This window comes from Oncorhynchus mykiss, chromosome 4, assembly GCF_057628025.1.
Source record: "Oncorhynchus mykiss isolate SJ-2025 chromosome 4, ASM5762802v1, whole genome shotgun sequence".
Lineage (NCBI taxonomy): Eukaryota > Metazoa > Chordata > Actinopteri > Salmoniformes > Salmonidae > Oncorhynchus > Oncorhynchus mykiss.
This window is the reverse complement of record NC_143025.1, coordinates 40563122-40579593: the sequence shown is the minus strand read 5'-3', so window position 1 is coordinate 40579593 and position 16472 is coordinate 40563122. Positions and strand designations below refer to the sequence as shown.

Below are 16472 nucleotides of genomic sequence, written 5' to 3'. Positions count from 1 at the left end.
AGCACCTCGGGGGTTTGTGATATTTGGCCAATATACCAAGGCTAAGGGTCCTGCGTAAGGACAGACCTTAGACGTGGTGTATTGGCCATATACCACACCTCATCGGGTCTTATTGTTTAATAAATATAGTCATATGTGAATTAATAAGTTGTAATAAACTGTATGCTCAATGAATAAGTCATAAACGGTATGTGAAAAATACAGTAGGCGCGATCTGAAGACTTGTCGGTCTTGCAGGTGTTGCACAAAGAAATATGTATTTTCAACACACGGTGGCGACACATCCAACCCTAATCAGAGCCAGATGGCTCGTGCAAGGCAAGCCGCACTAGGCATAGAAGTTTTGGAAGCGTGCGCTGAGAGCTCGAAGGAAAGTAGTGGGACTCCGGAGGAGAGAGGGAAAGAGAGAGTAAGAACTTCGTGCTTTACATTACACACAGACACGGGAGAAAGGACGACTGCGTGGACAGTTGTCATATACATTTTGTGCCTTTTTAATTTGTAAATCAACGTTTACACGTGCGTTTACGGTTGTAGTGGATGTAAAGGGATTAGAATAGAATCGGGGGAATGTATCCTGCTCGGGCAACAGTGACCGACCGTCTTCCGAGATGTCAACTCAACATTCTCCGGGCCATCATGCTACTCCAGGCCGTTCTAGAGATGACTGCGACCAGTAAGAATGTGACTTTTTATTACGGTGCTACAATGTAATGTCGCATCATCAGAAAAACACGAAACGTTTTATGGCATTAATGTTAATATTTTAAGCCATTAATACGGTGATATAAATCTAGTCTATTGGTCGCTAGCCTATATCAATCTATTCGATTGACGTGTCTGCAACAATTTGAATTTCCTCTTTTTAATTGTAATTTTTTTCGTGTATTTTTGGGGGGTGATTTTCAAATGGTTATATGGACTTTAAATTCCTTTTTTTTTGGCTTTTAAATAGGCCACTTGTTTAAACAAACGTGTTATAATTGATTAGTCTACATTAATAATAACATATCTTACTGTATACAACAAGAGCTAAATTATCTGTGGAAGGCGCTACATAATAAGCGTTCGAGTATTGTTCACCGCCAAGTCTTTTATATTTGAAACAAAGCCAGTTTAAACATTGATTTATAATCTCCAGTATTGAAAGACAAAGGGACTTCTCTTCTCAGGTGATGATGGAGGGGATAACCATCTCACTCCCAGCTGGAGGTCCATTGTGTGTGTCCCTCCATTTGTAATTAAATGTCATCTAAAGTGTAATCTATGTAATCCCAAAAGTAATTATTTATCACCAGAGTGCCTACTAGTAACTACTAGTACTATTAGTAATTATGCATAGTTCTAGAAAAGTCTGGAACTCACCTTTCTGGTAAAAAGTGTTATAAATTGCTGAGGTGTACTCATTTTTTAAGCACAAGCTCAAGTACAAGTACAAATATTATGAAAATATAAAAAAAATCAAAAAAGAGGCAATAGGGCTTTCTAAATATATTAACAATCAAAATATAAACAAATTACTATAAGATTTCACCTTTCTTTATTCTGTAAAATAAAGATGGTGACTACAAAATTGGCACCATTTCACATAACTGATGACAGAGAATGTTCTGTCCTGCATCCTCGGAGTGATGCAGAGATGTCGTTCAAATGTCTGCACCCTTTTTCCAACTACAGTTTTAAGCATAATGTGATGTTGTCTCTCTGTGACCCAGAGAAAGTGGTTTTGTTAAAGTTTTACTCAATTATTTTGTATTTTTTCATGTTGAGAGCTATACATCAATTTGAGAATATTGCAGCGAGATGGGACCACTTTTGCTGCACTGTAAAAAATGGCCTGTAATTTTTACAGTAACTTACTGGCAGCACAGTAGCCAGTATGTAACTGTACATTTACAGTAAATTACTGGCAGCACAGAAGACAGTAAATTATGGTAGATTTACAGGACCTTTTAATTTGAACACAAATTGAACTGCATATTAACTGGAACTCCTGACTACAGGAACATACTCTATTTCTAGAATTGACATCGCATTATTGGAAGCACTGTGGTTAGTAAACTGTTAGATTTACAGTGCAGGGAGCTATGTATTTTATATAGGTATTTCAATATTATCAATACCTATTTTGTCATTTGTATTTCACTGGCCCGAACTACAATTAAAGTAGCCTATTTTGTAACAGTTTAATTATAATACATGTATTTTGTATTTTCTAATACAAATATATACTAGCAAGTAGCCCGCTTAACTACAACATTCTGGTAGCATAATCTTTTTACTTGCTATGACTGGCCTATTCTTGTTTACCTTAATTTAATTTAATGTAAGTAGCTCTGGATGTGAGCGTCTGCTAAATGACCAAAATGTAAATGTGAAAATGATCACTTCCAAAGCACACTGCGGGATATTATTCGATTGACCTCCGCCCCCAAACAAGGCCACATTTGATCCAAATACAAATAGTTTGAGGGTGGAGCTCATTAGAATAATACCCGGCAGTGGTGCTTTGCAAATGCACATTTTCAACATCCATATTTTGGTCATTTAGCAGACGCTCTTGTCCAGAGCGACTTACAGTCGGTGCATTCATCTAAGGTTGTTAAAAAAGAAACACACGTATCACTGAGATAGCAAGTAAAACGTTGCCGTAACCATTACTGGGCATGTTGTTGTAGTTATTAAGGATGCATTGGTCTTCAAAAAATATCCTTCATTTGTTGCAAGAGACCTTTTTGATATTTATTTGCCCATGTCTGGCTAGTGCAAAATAGTGATGTTATGTTTGATACTGGATCTCCGAGGCATGTGTCAAAATCGCTAAGCAGTATGCTGATGCCTGTATGACTTTATCAGAAGTGTTGTTGAACAACCACCTGATTGCTTTGGTGTGGGACGTCATCTATAATGAGGATGTTGCTCTAAATGTTTGTGACTGGCAGGTGCGGGAGAGTACACTATGTGAATCAAAGCCTCAAGTAGTGAACCTATTTTTTTTTACACAATTGGCTGGAAAACCTCAATGCTTCAGGAAGCTTTATTTCCTCATCCATGCAAAGTACTTTACAGTAATATTGATGGTAACGTGCTTCCTGTAAGTTACTGTAAAAAGCAGAGCAATGACACAGTGCAATACTGTAAGAAAGTAAATGCTACTGTAATTATGATATCTTACAGTGTTTTACTGTAAATACATGAGATTAGTGCAAGCAGTTTGGCTGTTAAGTATTTGTATATTACCTCATATTTATGAATATTTGGTGTTTCGTATCACTTGCAGAGGAATTAACAAAGGCTCCCAAACAGCTGTGAATATAGGGCAAAACACATCAAAAGGACACAGTTCAATAGTCAATCATCAACAGTTTAAGACCTGGTATCACGTTCTGTCCCCTAAATAATAAAAACATTTAGTGCACTACAACCACATATCAGTTCAATGGGTACAGCATTCTCATGAACGGGTGCAACAAATTTTGCCAATTACAAGGCACATCTCAAAATGTGTTAATGAGCCATCAATTCTTCCCCTCCCACAAAATGCCTATACTTTTTTATTTACAGAATGCTGCAGTAAATATACAGCAAAACAGCACTTTATTGTTAAATTGTAGTAAAATTACAGCAATTGCTTGCAGTGAATATGTAATTATGTCATACCAATTAATATTTAGCATTTTTATATCACTTGCACCTGTAGAGGGTTTAACAAAGGCTTTCATGAAGCTTCATTCCCCCATCACTACATTATGGTACTGTATTCTATGGGGTGGTATTGACTTACAGTAAATTACTGGTAACACAGTAGCCAGTAAGTTACTGTAGATTTACAGGAAGAATATTTTTAAATTGTACCCCACAGAATACAGTACCATACAATTTAAAAATATTCTTCCTGTAAATCTACAGTAACTTACTGGCTACTGTGTTACCAGTAATTTACTGTAAGTCAATACCACCCCATAGAATACAGTACCATACATCATTTTCACTAATGGGTGCAACAAATATAGCCTCTTACAAGGCATGCATCCAAATGTGTTAATGAGACAGATAAAAACAATAAAAAAATACAGCAAAACAGGTTATACAATACTTTACTGTATAATTTTACAACAGTGTAGCAGAATGCCATTGAACCCCCATAATGCATTGCTATTTACAGTTCTCTAATATAGAATTACAGTAGCTAACTTGGAAAGGTTTGCTGTAAATTTACAGCAATTTGTTACAGTGCTGCATTCCCTAGGCCCTCCCTTTTGATATGCCATATCCCATGCAGGGCTCTGAGCTTCACAATCAGAATAAATCTAGCCTTTGTCTGGATAGGCTAGAAAAGTTGACATGTCACTCCCTATGCAAATGAGGTGTCAGATTTCACATTCTCCATCTCAGCTCCTCTTAGGCAGGTTCAGCTGAAAGGGGAGACTCTGCTATTTAGCTGAGTATACAGAAATGGATGTTGCGCCGTACAAAAAAAGACTGTTGGAACTGTTCTAGAACCGCCACTAGTCCCCTAAATAGGGGACATCAAATTGGTTTTAAAGCAAACTCAGTGATACAGTACTGACTGATGCTGAGAGTAATGACTTCAAATGAAATGCCGAGTTCAAGAACATTGGGAAATGGCGGCACTCCAATTGTTTACTTTAAGACAAAAAGTCCACCTCATTTCATCTTTTTATTTTCGGCAGGGCAGTATTAACGCATTTCAAGTTTTAATGTCACATGCACAAGTATGGTGAAATGCTTTCTTGCAAACTCAAAACCCAACAATGCAATAATTCATTAATAACAATGTAATACTAGAAAGGAAAAAAATCCACGAGAAATAAGAAGAAATATGAAGAACACAATAAGAAAGTAAGCATACTATATACAGGGTCAGTTCCAATACCGTATTTACAATGTGCAGGGATACTGGAGTGATGGAGGTGGATATGTAAGGCGACTAGGTAACAGGATATATAATAAACAGAGTAGCAGCAGCTTGTATGTGACTGGGTGTGTGTAGAGTCAGCATAAGTGTACGTGCATGTTATATGTGAGTGAGCAGATGATGGAGTGAGTGTGCATAGACAGTGCAAAACTTAAAGGTCAATAAAGATACAAGGTTAACTGAAATAGTCTGTGTAGCTATTTTGTTAGCTATTTATCAGTCTTATTGATTGGGGATAGAAGCTGTTCAAGAGCCTGTTGTTGCCAGACTTGATGCACTGGTACCGCTTGCCGTGCGGAAGCAGAGAGAATGACTTGGGTGGTTGGAGTCTTTAACGATTTTCCGCGCCTTCCTACCTCGCCGCCTGTTACAGATGTTCTGGATTGCAGGGAGCTCGGCCCCAGTGATGTACTGGGCTGTCCACACCACCCTCTGTAGCTCCATGCAATCGAGGGCGGTGCTATTGCCATACCAGGCAGTGAAGCAGCCAGTAAAAATGCTCTCAATGGTACAGCTGTAAAACCTTTTCAAACTTCCGAAGGGGAAGAGGTGCTGTCACACCTTCTTCACAACTGGGCGCATGTGTTTGGACCATTTTAAGTCTTTAGGGATTTGGACACAGAGGAACTTGAAGCTCTCGACCTGCTCCACTGCGGCCCTGTGGAAGGGGGTGTGCTCGCCCTCCCGTTTCCTGTAGTCCCCGATCAGCTCCTTGGTCTTACTGACGTTGAGGTTGTTGTCCTGGCACCACACTGCCAGGTCACTGACCACCTCCCTGTAGACCGACTCATCGTCGCCGGTGATCAGGTCTACCACCGTCGTGTCGTCAGCAAACTTAATGATGGTGTTGGAGTCGTGCATGGCCACGCAGTCATGGGTGAACAGGGAGTACAGTAGGGGACTAAGCACACACCCCTGTGGGGCCTCTGTGTTTAGGATCAGCGGGGCCAAGGTGATGTCGCCTACCCTCACCATCTGGGGTTGGCCCATCAGGAAGTCCAGAATCCAGTTGCAGATGGAGGTGTTCTGGGTATGAGCTTGGAGGGGACAATGGTGTTGAACGCTGAGCTGTAGTCAATGAACAGCATTCTCACATAGGTATTCCTCTTATCTAGGTGGATGAGGGCAGTGTGGAGTACAATTTCAGATTGCGTCATCTATGGATCTGTTGGGACGTTATGCAAATTGAGGTGGGTCTAAGGAAGCCTAGAAGAGCTTCCAGGCTTCCTTCATAACGGTCAATTGTGAATGAGGGGAAAAAAATAATTACAGGGGCAGTTTGACCAAACTAATCCCGTTCGAATTGTCCACCGGAAAGACGGACATGCTGGGGTAACAATTACATAACCAATGTTCTGTAGTACTACTAGTCCCGGGCGAATAGGACTTAAGCCAAACAATCATTCTCCTCCCCACACTTAACCTGTGAAAGGGCATAAACATCCCATGACTCTATATAAACTTGTTAACTGCTCTATATAACCTTCATAACTGCTGTCTATAGGATGAAGATGCCCAGATTGGTGTCTGTGGCCTTATGTGAAGTATTGGATAGTTTGGAACGGAGGACATTGGACATTCATTTCCAATTTTGGTTTGCCCTCTTGTGAATCAAATAGGATTTTCATTTGTTACCCAGTTTGTCTATGTGTGATTAATCTCCAGCTAGAAGATGTGTCTGGGTTTGTTTGGATTACACCAGTCCTCCCTATTGGTTTTGGATATTATTTACAATGGTTGGAGGAGGCAGAGCTTTCTAAAGCCATATTCTGGAATGCCACTCTCTCTCTCAGACTAGAGTCAGGAGCCCAGAATGTTAATCCAAGATACTTCACTGTCTGAGTTATAACCCCTTCACATGGGGTTTTATAATGGAACAGGAACAGAGGAGGAGGAAAACTCACCCCCTCGTAACCATTTCACATCTTAACCAGCAGACTGGAAAAGAGGAGTGGAAAGAAACAGCTATTCGGAATCGGCCGTGATACAGTCTCATTCTCTTACTCTTTCATAACAGTCAGAGGGCTATAAATCATTTGGGTGGAACTACCTCCACGGCAGATTTTGAACGAGACAGAATGTTGACATTAAAGGCACTTTACCTTTGAAAAAACTCACCCCGTGGACTCTCTCTCTTTCAGGGAGACTCTGAAAAGTCCTCGCCCTCCTCAGCTCTGGTAGCTGAGCTCTTATACCCCTTTCTCATCTCTTCTCCTAATGCATGGTACAGTAACTCAGCCATCCACTAGTGCATCTTTAAAAGCCTTCTCAGACTTCCAGGAATGTGGAAGATTAACTGTATGTGTGAAACAGATGTAGTGTGTGTGCGTGCATTGTGTGTGTGTGTTTTTGGGACAATTTGGGTCCAGTTTGAAGCATCTGGAAAGAAAAGAAAGTCACACACCTATTAATCAGCACTAAGTCATAAATCATACACTCCACGCCCCTTGTTACTTTCAAACAACAGTGTGTAAAGTATGTCATGCAATAGCAATTACCTATTTCCCCTTTGTTAATAACCTCAGATGTTTGCCAAGTTTATATGGCAGTATTGCTCAACATACACAATGTTTGGAAGATGTCTTGTCTTGGCTTATTGTTTAATTGATGGTTATAGAATTCTTGTGTAATGTTACATAAAACTGATGGATGTGGATTAGATGAACAAATGTAATACGACCACTATAAGACATCCATTTTTTTATTTAATTTGTTTATCCTCAGTCTCTTTCCTCAAGTTATGATTGTTGTATGTTTGGGCTTGTAGTGATTGTAGTGAAGCAACTGGCAGTAGTAGCAGAGCTACACTGTTACAGAACTTTAAATTATATAATATTTTGTATTACAATAAAATACTCTGAAACGTTTCATACTGTAAATTATAGTGCATTGTGGGAAAATGTTGTGGGCGGGGAAAGAATTGCTTTATTTCGAATGGTACTGTAATTCCACCCTACAGAATACATTACAGTTTTTTTGGTAGGGAGGTTACGTTTGATACCGGCGCGCCGAGGCATGTGTCAAAATCGGTTCACTTTGAAGCAATATGCTGATGCCTGTATCCCTTTATTAGAACCACGTGATCAATGGTGTCCAAAGCTTTGTTTTGTCGAACAACCACCTGATTTGGTTTGGTATTGGTTTTGGTAGAAGACAAAAAAGCTATTATGTGCACGCACTACAGCGTGTGGGACGTCGTCTATAATAATCTCACTGCTCTCAATTGTTTTGACCAGCAGGTGCCACTAGTGTACGCTGTGTTGAGCAAAGCCTCGTTTAATGAACCTATTTTCAACAGAATTGCCTGGAAAACCTCAAATCTTAAGGAAGGTTAGTTTCCCATCACTACTTTTTGGAGCACCAAAGACCTTTTTGACCACTATAGTTGCTATTTTTTATTACTTGCAATTCTAGAGGCTTTAAAACTGGCAGCGTCTACAGGGTAACTAGACCAAAAGGACATAGCAGAACTATCATCCAGTTAAAGTTTAAGATTTGTTGGCACTTCAATCTGTCTCCTAGACATAATATATTGATAAGGCATTATGACCACATAAGAGTTAAATTGGTACAGCATTCTTACTCACGGGTGTAACAAATATAACCTCTTACCAGGCATGCCTCAAAATATGTTAATGAGCCAGATAGAACAATACCATGCACCCACTAGAGGTCCTTGTTTTTTGCCGCTCTAAAGATATAGTACGGTACTGAATTGTGTGGGGTGGAATTACAGCAATTTCCCACAATGCACCATCTTTTACAGTATGCTGCAGTAAAAGGTTTCCAAGTGTTTCACTGATGATAATGCCTAAACTGACTGTATAAATGACAGTTTTCCGTTGCAGCGTATGTCACTCTCCCCTTGCAACCTCATGCTATTTAAGCATACGTATTCACGTTCCTTTGTCATCTAAAATCCTTCTGAGAAACACCATCTCTCCAGAAAGCTTTGTTAAAAAAAAAATATGTTTTTAGTCTTGGGAATATGATTCGAGGCTAAACATTGTCCACTCTCATGTCATATCCTCGTTTTGTCTCTGCCCTCTCTGTGCTAGAGAGAGGGTTTCATAAAGTTTCTTCATTACAAACTGAAGCCAAGCATGGAAAACCCCTTCCTGTAATTACTGACTCTACATTGCACAGTGGAGGTGAGGGCATGGCGGAGAGAGAAACCTCCTCTGCATATCCATGGGCTCAAGAGTTTAACAGATATGAAAAAGGGAGGTTGGCTCTTTGCTGTAGATCTGACTTGTTCTTTAAAACTCCTATGGTAGCTAAGGGCCTCGTTCCCTTGACTCAGTGTCAAAAATGTGCCTAAATGATCAGTTATTTGATAGAAGAACGACATTTATTATTTAAGAAGATACTTAAAAGGTGCCATTATTAGACATGCATCAATGCACCCCGTGGGTTGTTTAGGCTATGCAATAATGTAGGCATTATGCCAATGTAGTAAAAATATATGTACATTTCACTGAAAGGTATAAAATGACATTTTTTTTAAAATTCCACTGTAAATATGTCAGTGTACATTTCTTAAGCCTGTTTGCATTGCATTAAGGACTTAAGGCTCTCAAACACTGCACCGAATGTGGGTCTATCATTCGGGAAATCTAGCGTTCGTCTGCCGATCATTCAGTGTGCTGTGTTTTAGGGATCACCCGCTGTCAACATCTGACTGCCAACATTTTTCAAGCAGTTCGACATGTAAAATCGGTGCACACCCGGTTCACAAATTACGTTCAGAGCTGCTAAGTAATCTTGCCCAGCAAACGCTATTGGTGTGTCTGAGCCCTTAACTTATTTGTGGTAGGGGGCAGTATTGGGTAGCTTGGATGAAAAACGTGCCCAAATTAAGCTGCCTGCTACTCAGCCGTAAAAGCTAGAATATGCTAGAAAAGCTAGAATATGCTAGAATATCCGAGTTCCCAGACAGGTTAACCTGGTTAACCTGTCTAGGACTGGGGAACCCCCCCGCAACTGCCAATGAAAGTGTAGGGCGCCAAATTCAAAACAACAAAAATCTCATAATTAAAATTCCTCAAGCATACAAGTATTTTACCATTTTAAAGATAAAATCCTCGTTAATCCAGCCAAGGTGTCTGATTTCAAAAAGGATTTACAGCGAAAGAACCACAAACGATTATGTTAGGTCACCACCAAGCCACAGAAGAAAAAAAATCTGCCAAAGAGAGGAGTCACAAAAAGCACAAATAGAGATAAAATGAATCACTAACCTTTGATGATCTTCATCAGATGACACTCATAGGATTTCATGTTACACAATACATGTATGTTTTGCTTGATAAAGTTCATATTTATATAAAAAAATCTGAGTTTACATTGGCGCGTTACGTTCAGTAGTTCTAAAACATGCAGTGATTGTGCAGAGAGCAACATCAAATTTCAGAAATACTCATAATAAACATTGATAAAGATACAACTATTGTACATGTAACTTTAGATAATCTTCTCCTTAATGCAACCACTGTGTCAGATTTCAAAAAAGCAAACCGTGCAATAATCTGAGTACAGCCTTTAGGCAACAAAGCAGCCAAAAAGATACCCGCCATATTGGGTAGTCAACATTACTCAGAAAAAAAAATAAAAAAATTAACTTACCTTTGATCTTCTTTGATTCCTTCCCAGGAATCCCAGTTCCACCATAAATGTTTGGTTTGTTCGATAATGTCCATCAGTTATGTCCAAATATCTTCTTTTGTTAGCGCGTTTGGTAAACAAATCCAAAAGCGCGTCACAGCCTGTAGAAACATGCCAAACTAAGTATGGAATAAATCTTTACGATGTTTTTAACATAACACTTCATTAATCTTCCACCGAACAATTCCTTTAGAGTAGAATCCTCAAAACAGTTTCTAAATACTGTTGACATCTAGTGGAAGCCTTGGGAAGTGAAACATAACTAATATCCCACTGTATCTTCAATGGTGGCTGAGTTGAAAAACTACAAACCTCAGATTTCCCACTTCCTGGTTGGATTTTTTTCTCAGGTTTTTGCCTGACATATGAGTTATGTTATACTCACAGACATCATTCAAACAGTTTGAGAAACTTCAGAGTGTTTTCTATGCAATACTAATAATATATTAGCATCTGGGACTGAGTAGGAGGCAGTTCACTCTGGGAACGCTATTCATCCAAAAGTGAAAATGCTGCCCCCTATCCCAAAGAAGTTATGGAACGCGTTGCATGCAACTGGCAAAATCTCTTGTCGTCTAAAATTAGGCCGTTGTACGTTGCCACACTCTCTCAGAGCTGATTTAAAAAAAATACTGAACAGGATTCTTAGCCAAAGATTAATATTTATTTTAAAATGAAAATATACATGCAATTTATCAGTCAACAGAGGCATTCCTTCATTTTTCCTTGCTCTGTCCTTAAGTTAAAAAAAAAACATTCTCCCAAAGATGTGACAGGCAGCATCAGGTTTCTCTCCATGAAGAAGGGCTTTTATGCATTCATAATTTCCCACAGCATCATGTCCATCTAGGAACAGATCACTCATATATGCTTCCCCAGAGCAGAGCAGAGCAGAGCAGAGCTAGAGTAGCAGTGGTTGTGGTGACTGGTGATGGCGCTAATGTTGGCTGGCTGGCTCGTATATCTGAGAAACAGTCTGTCTGAGGAAGGGTAACCTCCTTGCCTTCTCCCTGCCACCCATGACATCAGGGCTTTGGATGGGGATGCCTTGGCACTTGGCAGGCACCCGCTGCTGCCACTCCTAGCTCTTAAACTAAAATCACCCCAAGGATCACTCTCCTTCTCTCTCTTGCTTTCTCTTTTTTTTTCCTTCTCTCCCTCTTTCTTTCTCCCTATTCCAATTTTTTTTCTCCCAAACTCATCCCAGGATCACTCTCTTGCTGTCTCTCTCTTTTCTTTCTCTTTCTCCCACTTACTAGCTCGTTCTCCTTTTTTCTTCCCAATTCTGTCCCACTCCCTCACCCTCATGGTGTCGCAGCTCTACTGTACCTGGCTGGTGTACTGTTCGGTTTGGCTGTGGATCCACACTTGGCTGCTGTTATCTGAGTTGACTGGCACGCTGTTCTTGGCATGGCTGTGTGTGTTTACTCACTGTGTTCTGTGTGAGAGGAAAAAGGCAGAAAGGAATGGATGTGCGACGGTTTGAGCTTTCGAAATCCAGCTTCTGTTCTGTTCTCTCTCCCACCTCAAACATTCTGCCCTGCGCTGTGAAAACCACTGGACCATCAGTTTAGTACCAGGAATCAGAAATGTGTTAGTTCACATCACTTGATTAATAGAATACAGTGCCTTCAGAAAGTATTCACACAACTTGATTAATATAATACAGTGCCTTCAGAAAGTATTCACACCACTTGATTAATAGAATACAGTGCCTTCAGAAAGTATTCACACCACTTGACGTGTTCCACATTTAGTTGTGTTACAGCCTGAATTTAAAATGGATAATGTCAATTATGTTTTTAGAAATGTTTACAAATGAATTAAAAATGAAAAGCTGAAATGTCTTGAGTCAATAAGTATTCAACCCCTTTGTTATGGCAAGCCTAAATAAGTTCAGGAGTAAAGATTTGCATAACAAGTAACATAATAAGGTTCATGGACTCACTCTCTATGCAATCATAGTGTTTAACATGACTTTTGAATGACTACCTCATCTCTGTACGCCACACATACAATTAGCTGTAAGATCCCTCAGTCGAGCAGTGAATTTCAAACACAGATTCAACCACAGACCAGGGAGGGTTTCCAATGCCTCGCAAAGGGCACCTATTAGTAGATGGGTAAAATAAACTGATATTGAATGTCCCTTTGAGCATGGTGAAGTTATTAATTACACTTTGGATGGTGTATCAATAAACCCAGTCACTACAAAGATACAGGCGTCCTTCCTAACTCAGTTGCCGGAGAGGAGGGAAACCACTCTGGGAATTCGCACAGCAAAATCAATGGTGTAAATTTAACTCTGAAAGTAAATGTCACTCATTTTCAGTGAACATATCAGTCCCACTGTACTGGTGTTAAAATAATCTCCTCACAATTATCCCAGTGGGAAAGCAACATAACGCTGGTCTCGCTCTTGGCAGAGATTCCATTTAGAGCTCAGTGGCAGAGACGAACTCTGTGAGATAACTTCTAAATTGATAGTGCTATTTGTTTAGGTGATTTTACAGCAAGCTAGCTGCTTCACATGCTGATATTGATATTTGGTATTATTGTGTGTAGCTATGTTTTCTAGCTAGCTACATAGCTAGCCAGCTAGTCAGCCCAGGGAGAGGGAGATCATTGCATTGTGGGTTTTGTAATAGACTTGAGCTGAAACAGATCCCCCCCCCAAAAAAAAATCACAGTTCTACCAATCTTCTTATTACAACATAATGAAACATTTGTTCACAGAAAACATTGCTTTCAGATATTAGTGTTATTTCACAGTGTTAAAAATAGGAATTTGGGATGGATTATCCCTTTAAACATTGAGCATTTCCATCCAATTGTGTCAAAAATAGGTTCATTACTCGAGGCTTTGATCAGCACGTTTTAATGTTACACTAGTGGCACCTGCTGGTCAAAATCATTTAAAACACTCAAATGACACGCTGTAGCATGTGCACAGGGTAGCCTTTTTGTCTTCTACCGAAACCAATACCAAAGATTCTGGTTATACTGACAAGATGCATGTCTCTCCGCCTTAACAATGGGAGTCGTTGTCCACAAAGTGGCACGGCGGGCTGTCTTGCTACCTCCTATCCTTTCTTTGGATTGGTGAATACATCTCATATTGTAATACTCTTTGAATATTCAATGAGGATTTTTGACGTCAACCGCCTGTTTTCAATGGAAAGAAAGGCTATGCTACTAAGCCTCTCGAGGCCTCCCTCTTCCTCTCAGCCAATACCAAACCGGTGGTTGTTCGACAAAGTGAAGCTTCGGACATTCTTCTGATAAAGAAGAATCAGCACACTGCTTGGAAGTAAACTGCTTAGTGATTTTGACGCATGCGTCATCGCTCCGGTATCAAATGTAACACCACTACTTGCAAGGTGATGTGTAATTCCTCTTGGAATCCAGCCAGAGTTAGGATAGCCAACAGTGGGCAATTGGCTGTCAGGGTTAGGAAACTCACCTAAAACACTACTTAAACCATTTTTAAACAGAACAACCATTTCAGTAACAGGTGCAATAAATCGAACTAACTCACTGGATTAGTTTAGAAAAATGTATGTTATTTATCTTGTTGATGCAATAGAGCATGCTGGGAAATATGATAATGATGGGTGTGGTTTTACTGTTTTTACTCTCCACAGTGTAGATCAATAACTCTAATTATTAACACCAACACTGGGGGTCCTTTTACACCACTGTTCATTTCACTCGTAAAAAATGAATTTAACTCCTGAATCAACACTAGAAATGTTACACTGAAAAAGCAACACTGGACAATTTGCTGTGCACAGTGAGGAGTTCAATGGCTGTGATAGGAGAAAACTGAGGATGAATCAACAACATTGTAGTTACTCCACAATACTAAACTAAATGACAGAGTGAAAAAAAGGAAAACCTGTGCAGAATAAAAATATTCCAAAACATGCATCCTGTTTGCAAAAAGGCACTAAAGTAAAACTGAAACATTTTTTGCAAATAAATTAACTTTATGTCCTGAATACAAAGTGTGGTGGTGGCTGCATCATGTTATGGGTATGATTGTCATCGTCAAGGAGTAGGGGATTTTTTAGGATAAAAAGAAAGAATAGAGTTAAGCACCAGGAAAACCTAGTTGTCTGCTTTCCAACAGACACTGGGAGACAAATTCACCTTTCAGCAGGACAATAACCTAAAACACTGGAGTTGCTTACCAAGAAGACGTATGTTCCTGAGTGGCCTAATTACAGTTTGACTTAAATTGGCTTGAAAGCATTGATCAACAACCAACTTGACAGAGCTTGAATATTGTTTTTAAAGAATAACGTGCAAATATTGTACAATCCAGGTGTGCAAAGCTCTTAGAGACTCACCCAGAAAGACTCACAGCTGTAATCGCTGCCAAAGGTGATTCTAAAATGTATTGACTCAGGGGTGTGAATACTTATGTAAATTTGATATTTTTTGCAAAAATGTCTAAATACATGTTTTCACTTTGTCATTATGGAGTATTGTATGTAGATGGGTGCGAGGAAAAACAAATATTTAATCCATTTTGAATTCAGGGTGTAACACAACAAAATGTGGAATAAGTCAAGGGGTATGAATACTTTTTGAAGGCACCAAAATACCATGTTAATTTTCCTCGTGACAGTCACTGTTTCTCTTTCACGGTTTCTCTCTCGCTCTCTCTCTCTCTCTTGCTCTCTCTCTCTCTCGCTCTCTCCTGGTGAGTTGTTGAGTTGAGGTAGCACTCTCCTCTCTACAGGTGTTTCTGGTGAGAATAACGTCTGGCTAACTAGCACCCTGAGCGCTAAAACAGGCCAGTTTGGATGGCAGGAAATGTCATTTTATGGGCCTCTAATGATTTGTGTTCATTACGGAGCTATGTTAAGGCAACAAAACAAAAAAACGCTTCCTTATTACCATGGTTCCTTATTACCACAGTCTCTGTGAGTAGAGAGAGGGACATAGGCTTAAGAGGGCAAAGTTGATTTGGAGGTACTACATATTTGTGTGTGCTTTTTTGTACTGAACCTGCTTGGCCTCCACGTTAAGCTGTTTAGCAGTACTCCGCCTCTTTTACCCTGTTTGTTTAACATACAAACGTGTGTTTAACTCTTCTCTTCTTTTACTGGTTGGTAATTAGTTTCAGTAGCCGTACAAACTTTAATCCTGCTGTAGTCTGAAGGTTAGGAAATCTACTCTCTTTGAAGATTAGTTCCTTTAAAGAGGGTTAGGTCTAAGCCAGTGGTTGGACACGCCGACTCTGGCCACCGAATGCACCGTGTATGTTGTAGCAGCTCAATGAGAGGCATTTATAACAGGATTGGGGGAAGTCTAGGCCATTTTCATCCCATTGTTTTAGGGAGGATAATTGAGGCTTGGTCGATTGGTGTTGCTTCTGTGCGTCAAAAGAAAGGACGGCCAAAGTTGGGTCATGAGTAATCTGCCTGTTGAGGCGCCTGGAAATGTTTGTGTAATTGGAGAAAGAGGAAAGATGATGATTATTCTCTGCTGTAGACTTATATGCCGTCAAAATGACATTGTTTGGAAGACAGTTGATTTTTCTGTAGTTTTTTTGGAACCTTACGTTTTTACGATGGATTCAAAGTCACTGACAGCAACTTTTTATGAGGAATTCACTCCCTCCATGGTCTCCTGTGTTGCCTCCTGACGCTTTTTTCCCCCGTTCCCTTTCTACTCTCTAAAGGGATTCAGTTAGTAAAGTAATACTTTGTATTTAAGACTGCTGAGGGATTAGGCCTATGGTTTCCAGGGTCTCCACTGCCCTGACTGTTCACAGAGCCCCAGCCTCCACAGCCTCCACAGCCTCCACAGCCTCCACAGCCTCCACAGCCTCCAGAGCTTCAGTCAAACAGAAACGAGC

At 39.9% G+C, this 16472-nt stretch overlaps 1 protein-coding gene across 1 annotated transcript in view; it reads left to right on the top strand.

Annotated features, from left to right (window-relative positions):
- The first annotated feature begins 306 nt into the window (after positions 1-306).
- LOC110521804 (inactive tyrosine-protein kinase transmembrane receptor ROR1) overlaps positions 307-16472 on the top strand; it is a 187754-nt gene continuing 171588 nt past the window's right edge. Inside the window, exon 1 of the mRNA XM_021599678.3 lies at positions 307-676. Coding sequence (XP_021455353.2) covers positions 571-676 — 106 coding nt within the window. The 5' untranslated portion in view covers positions 307-570. The remainder of the gene's footprint in view (positions 677-16472) is intronic.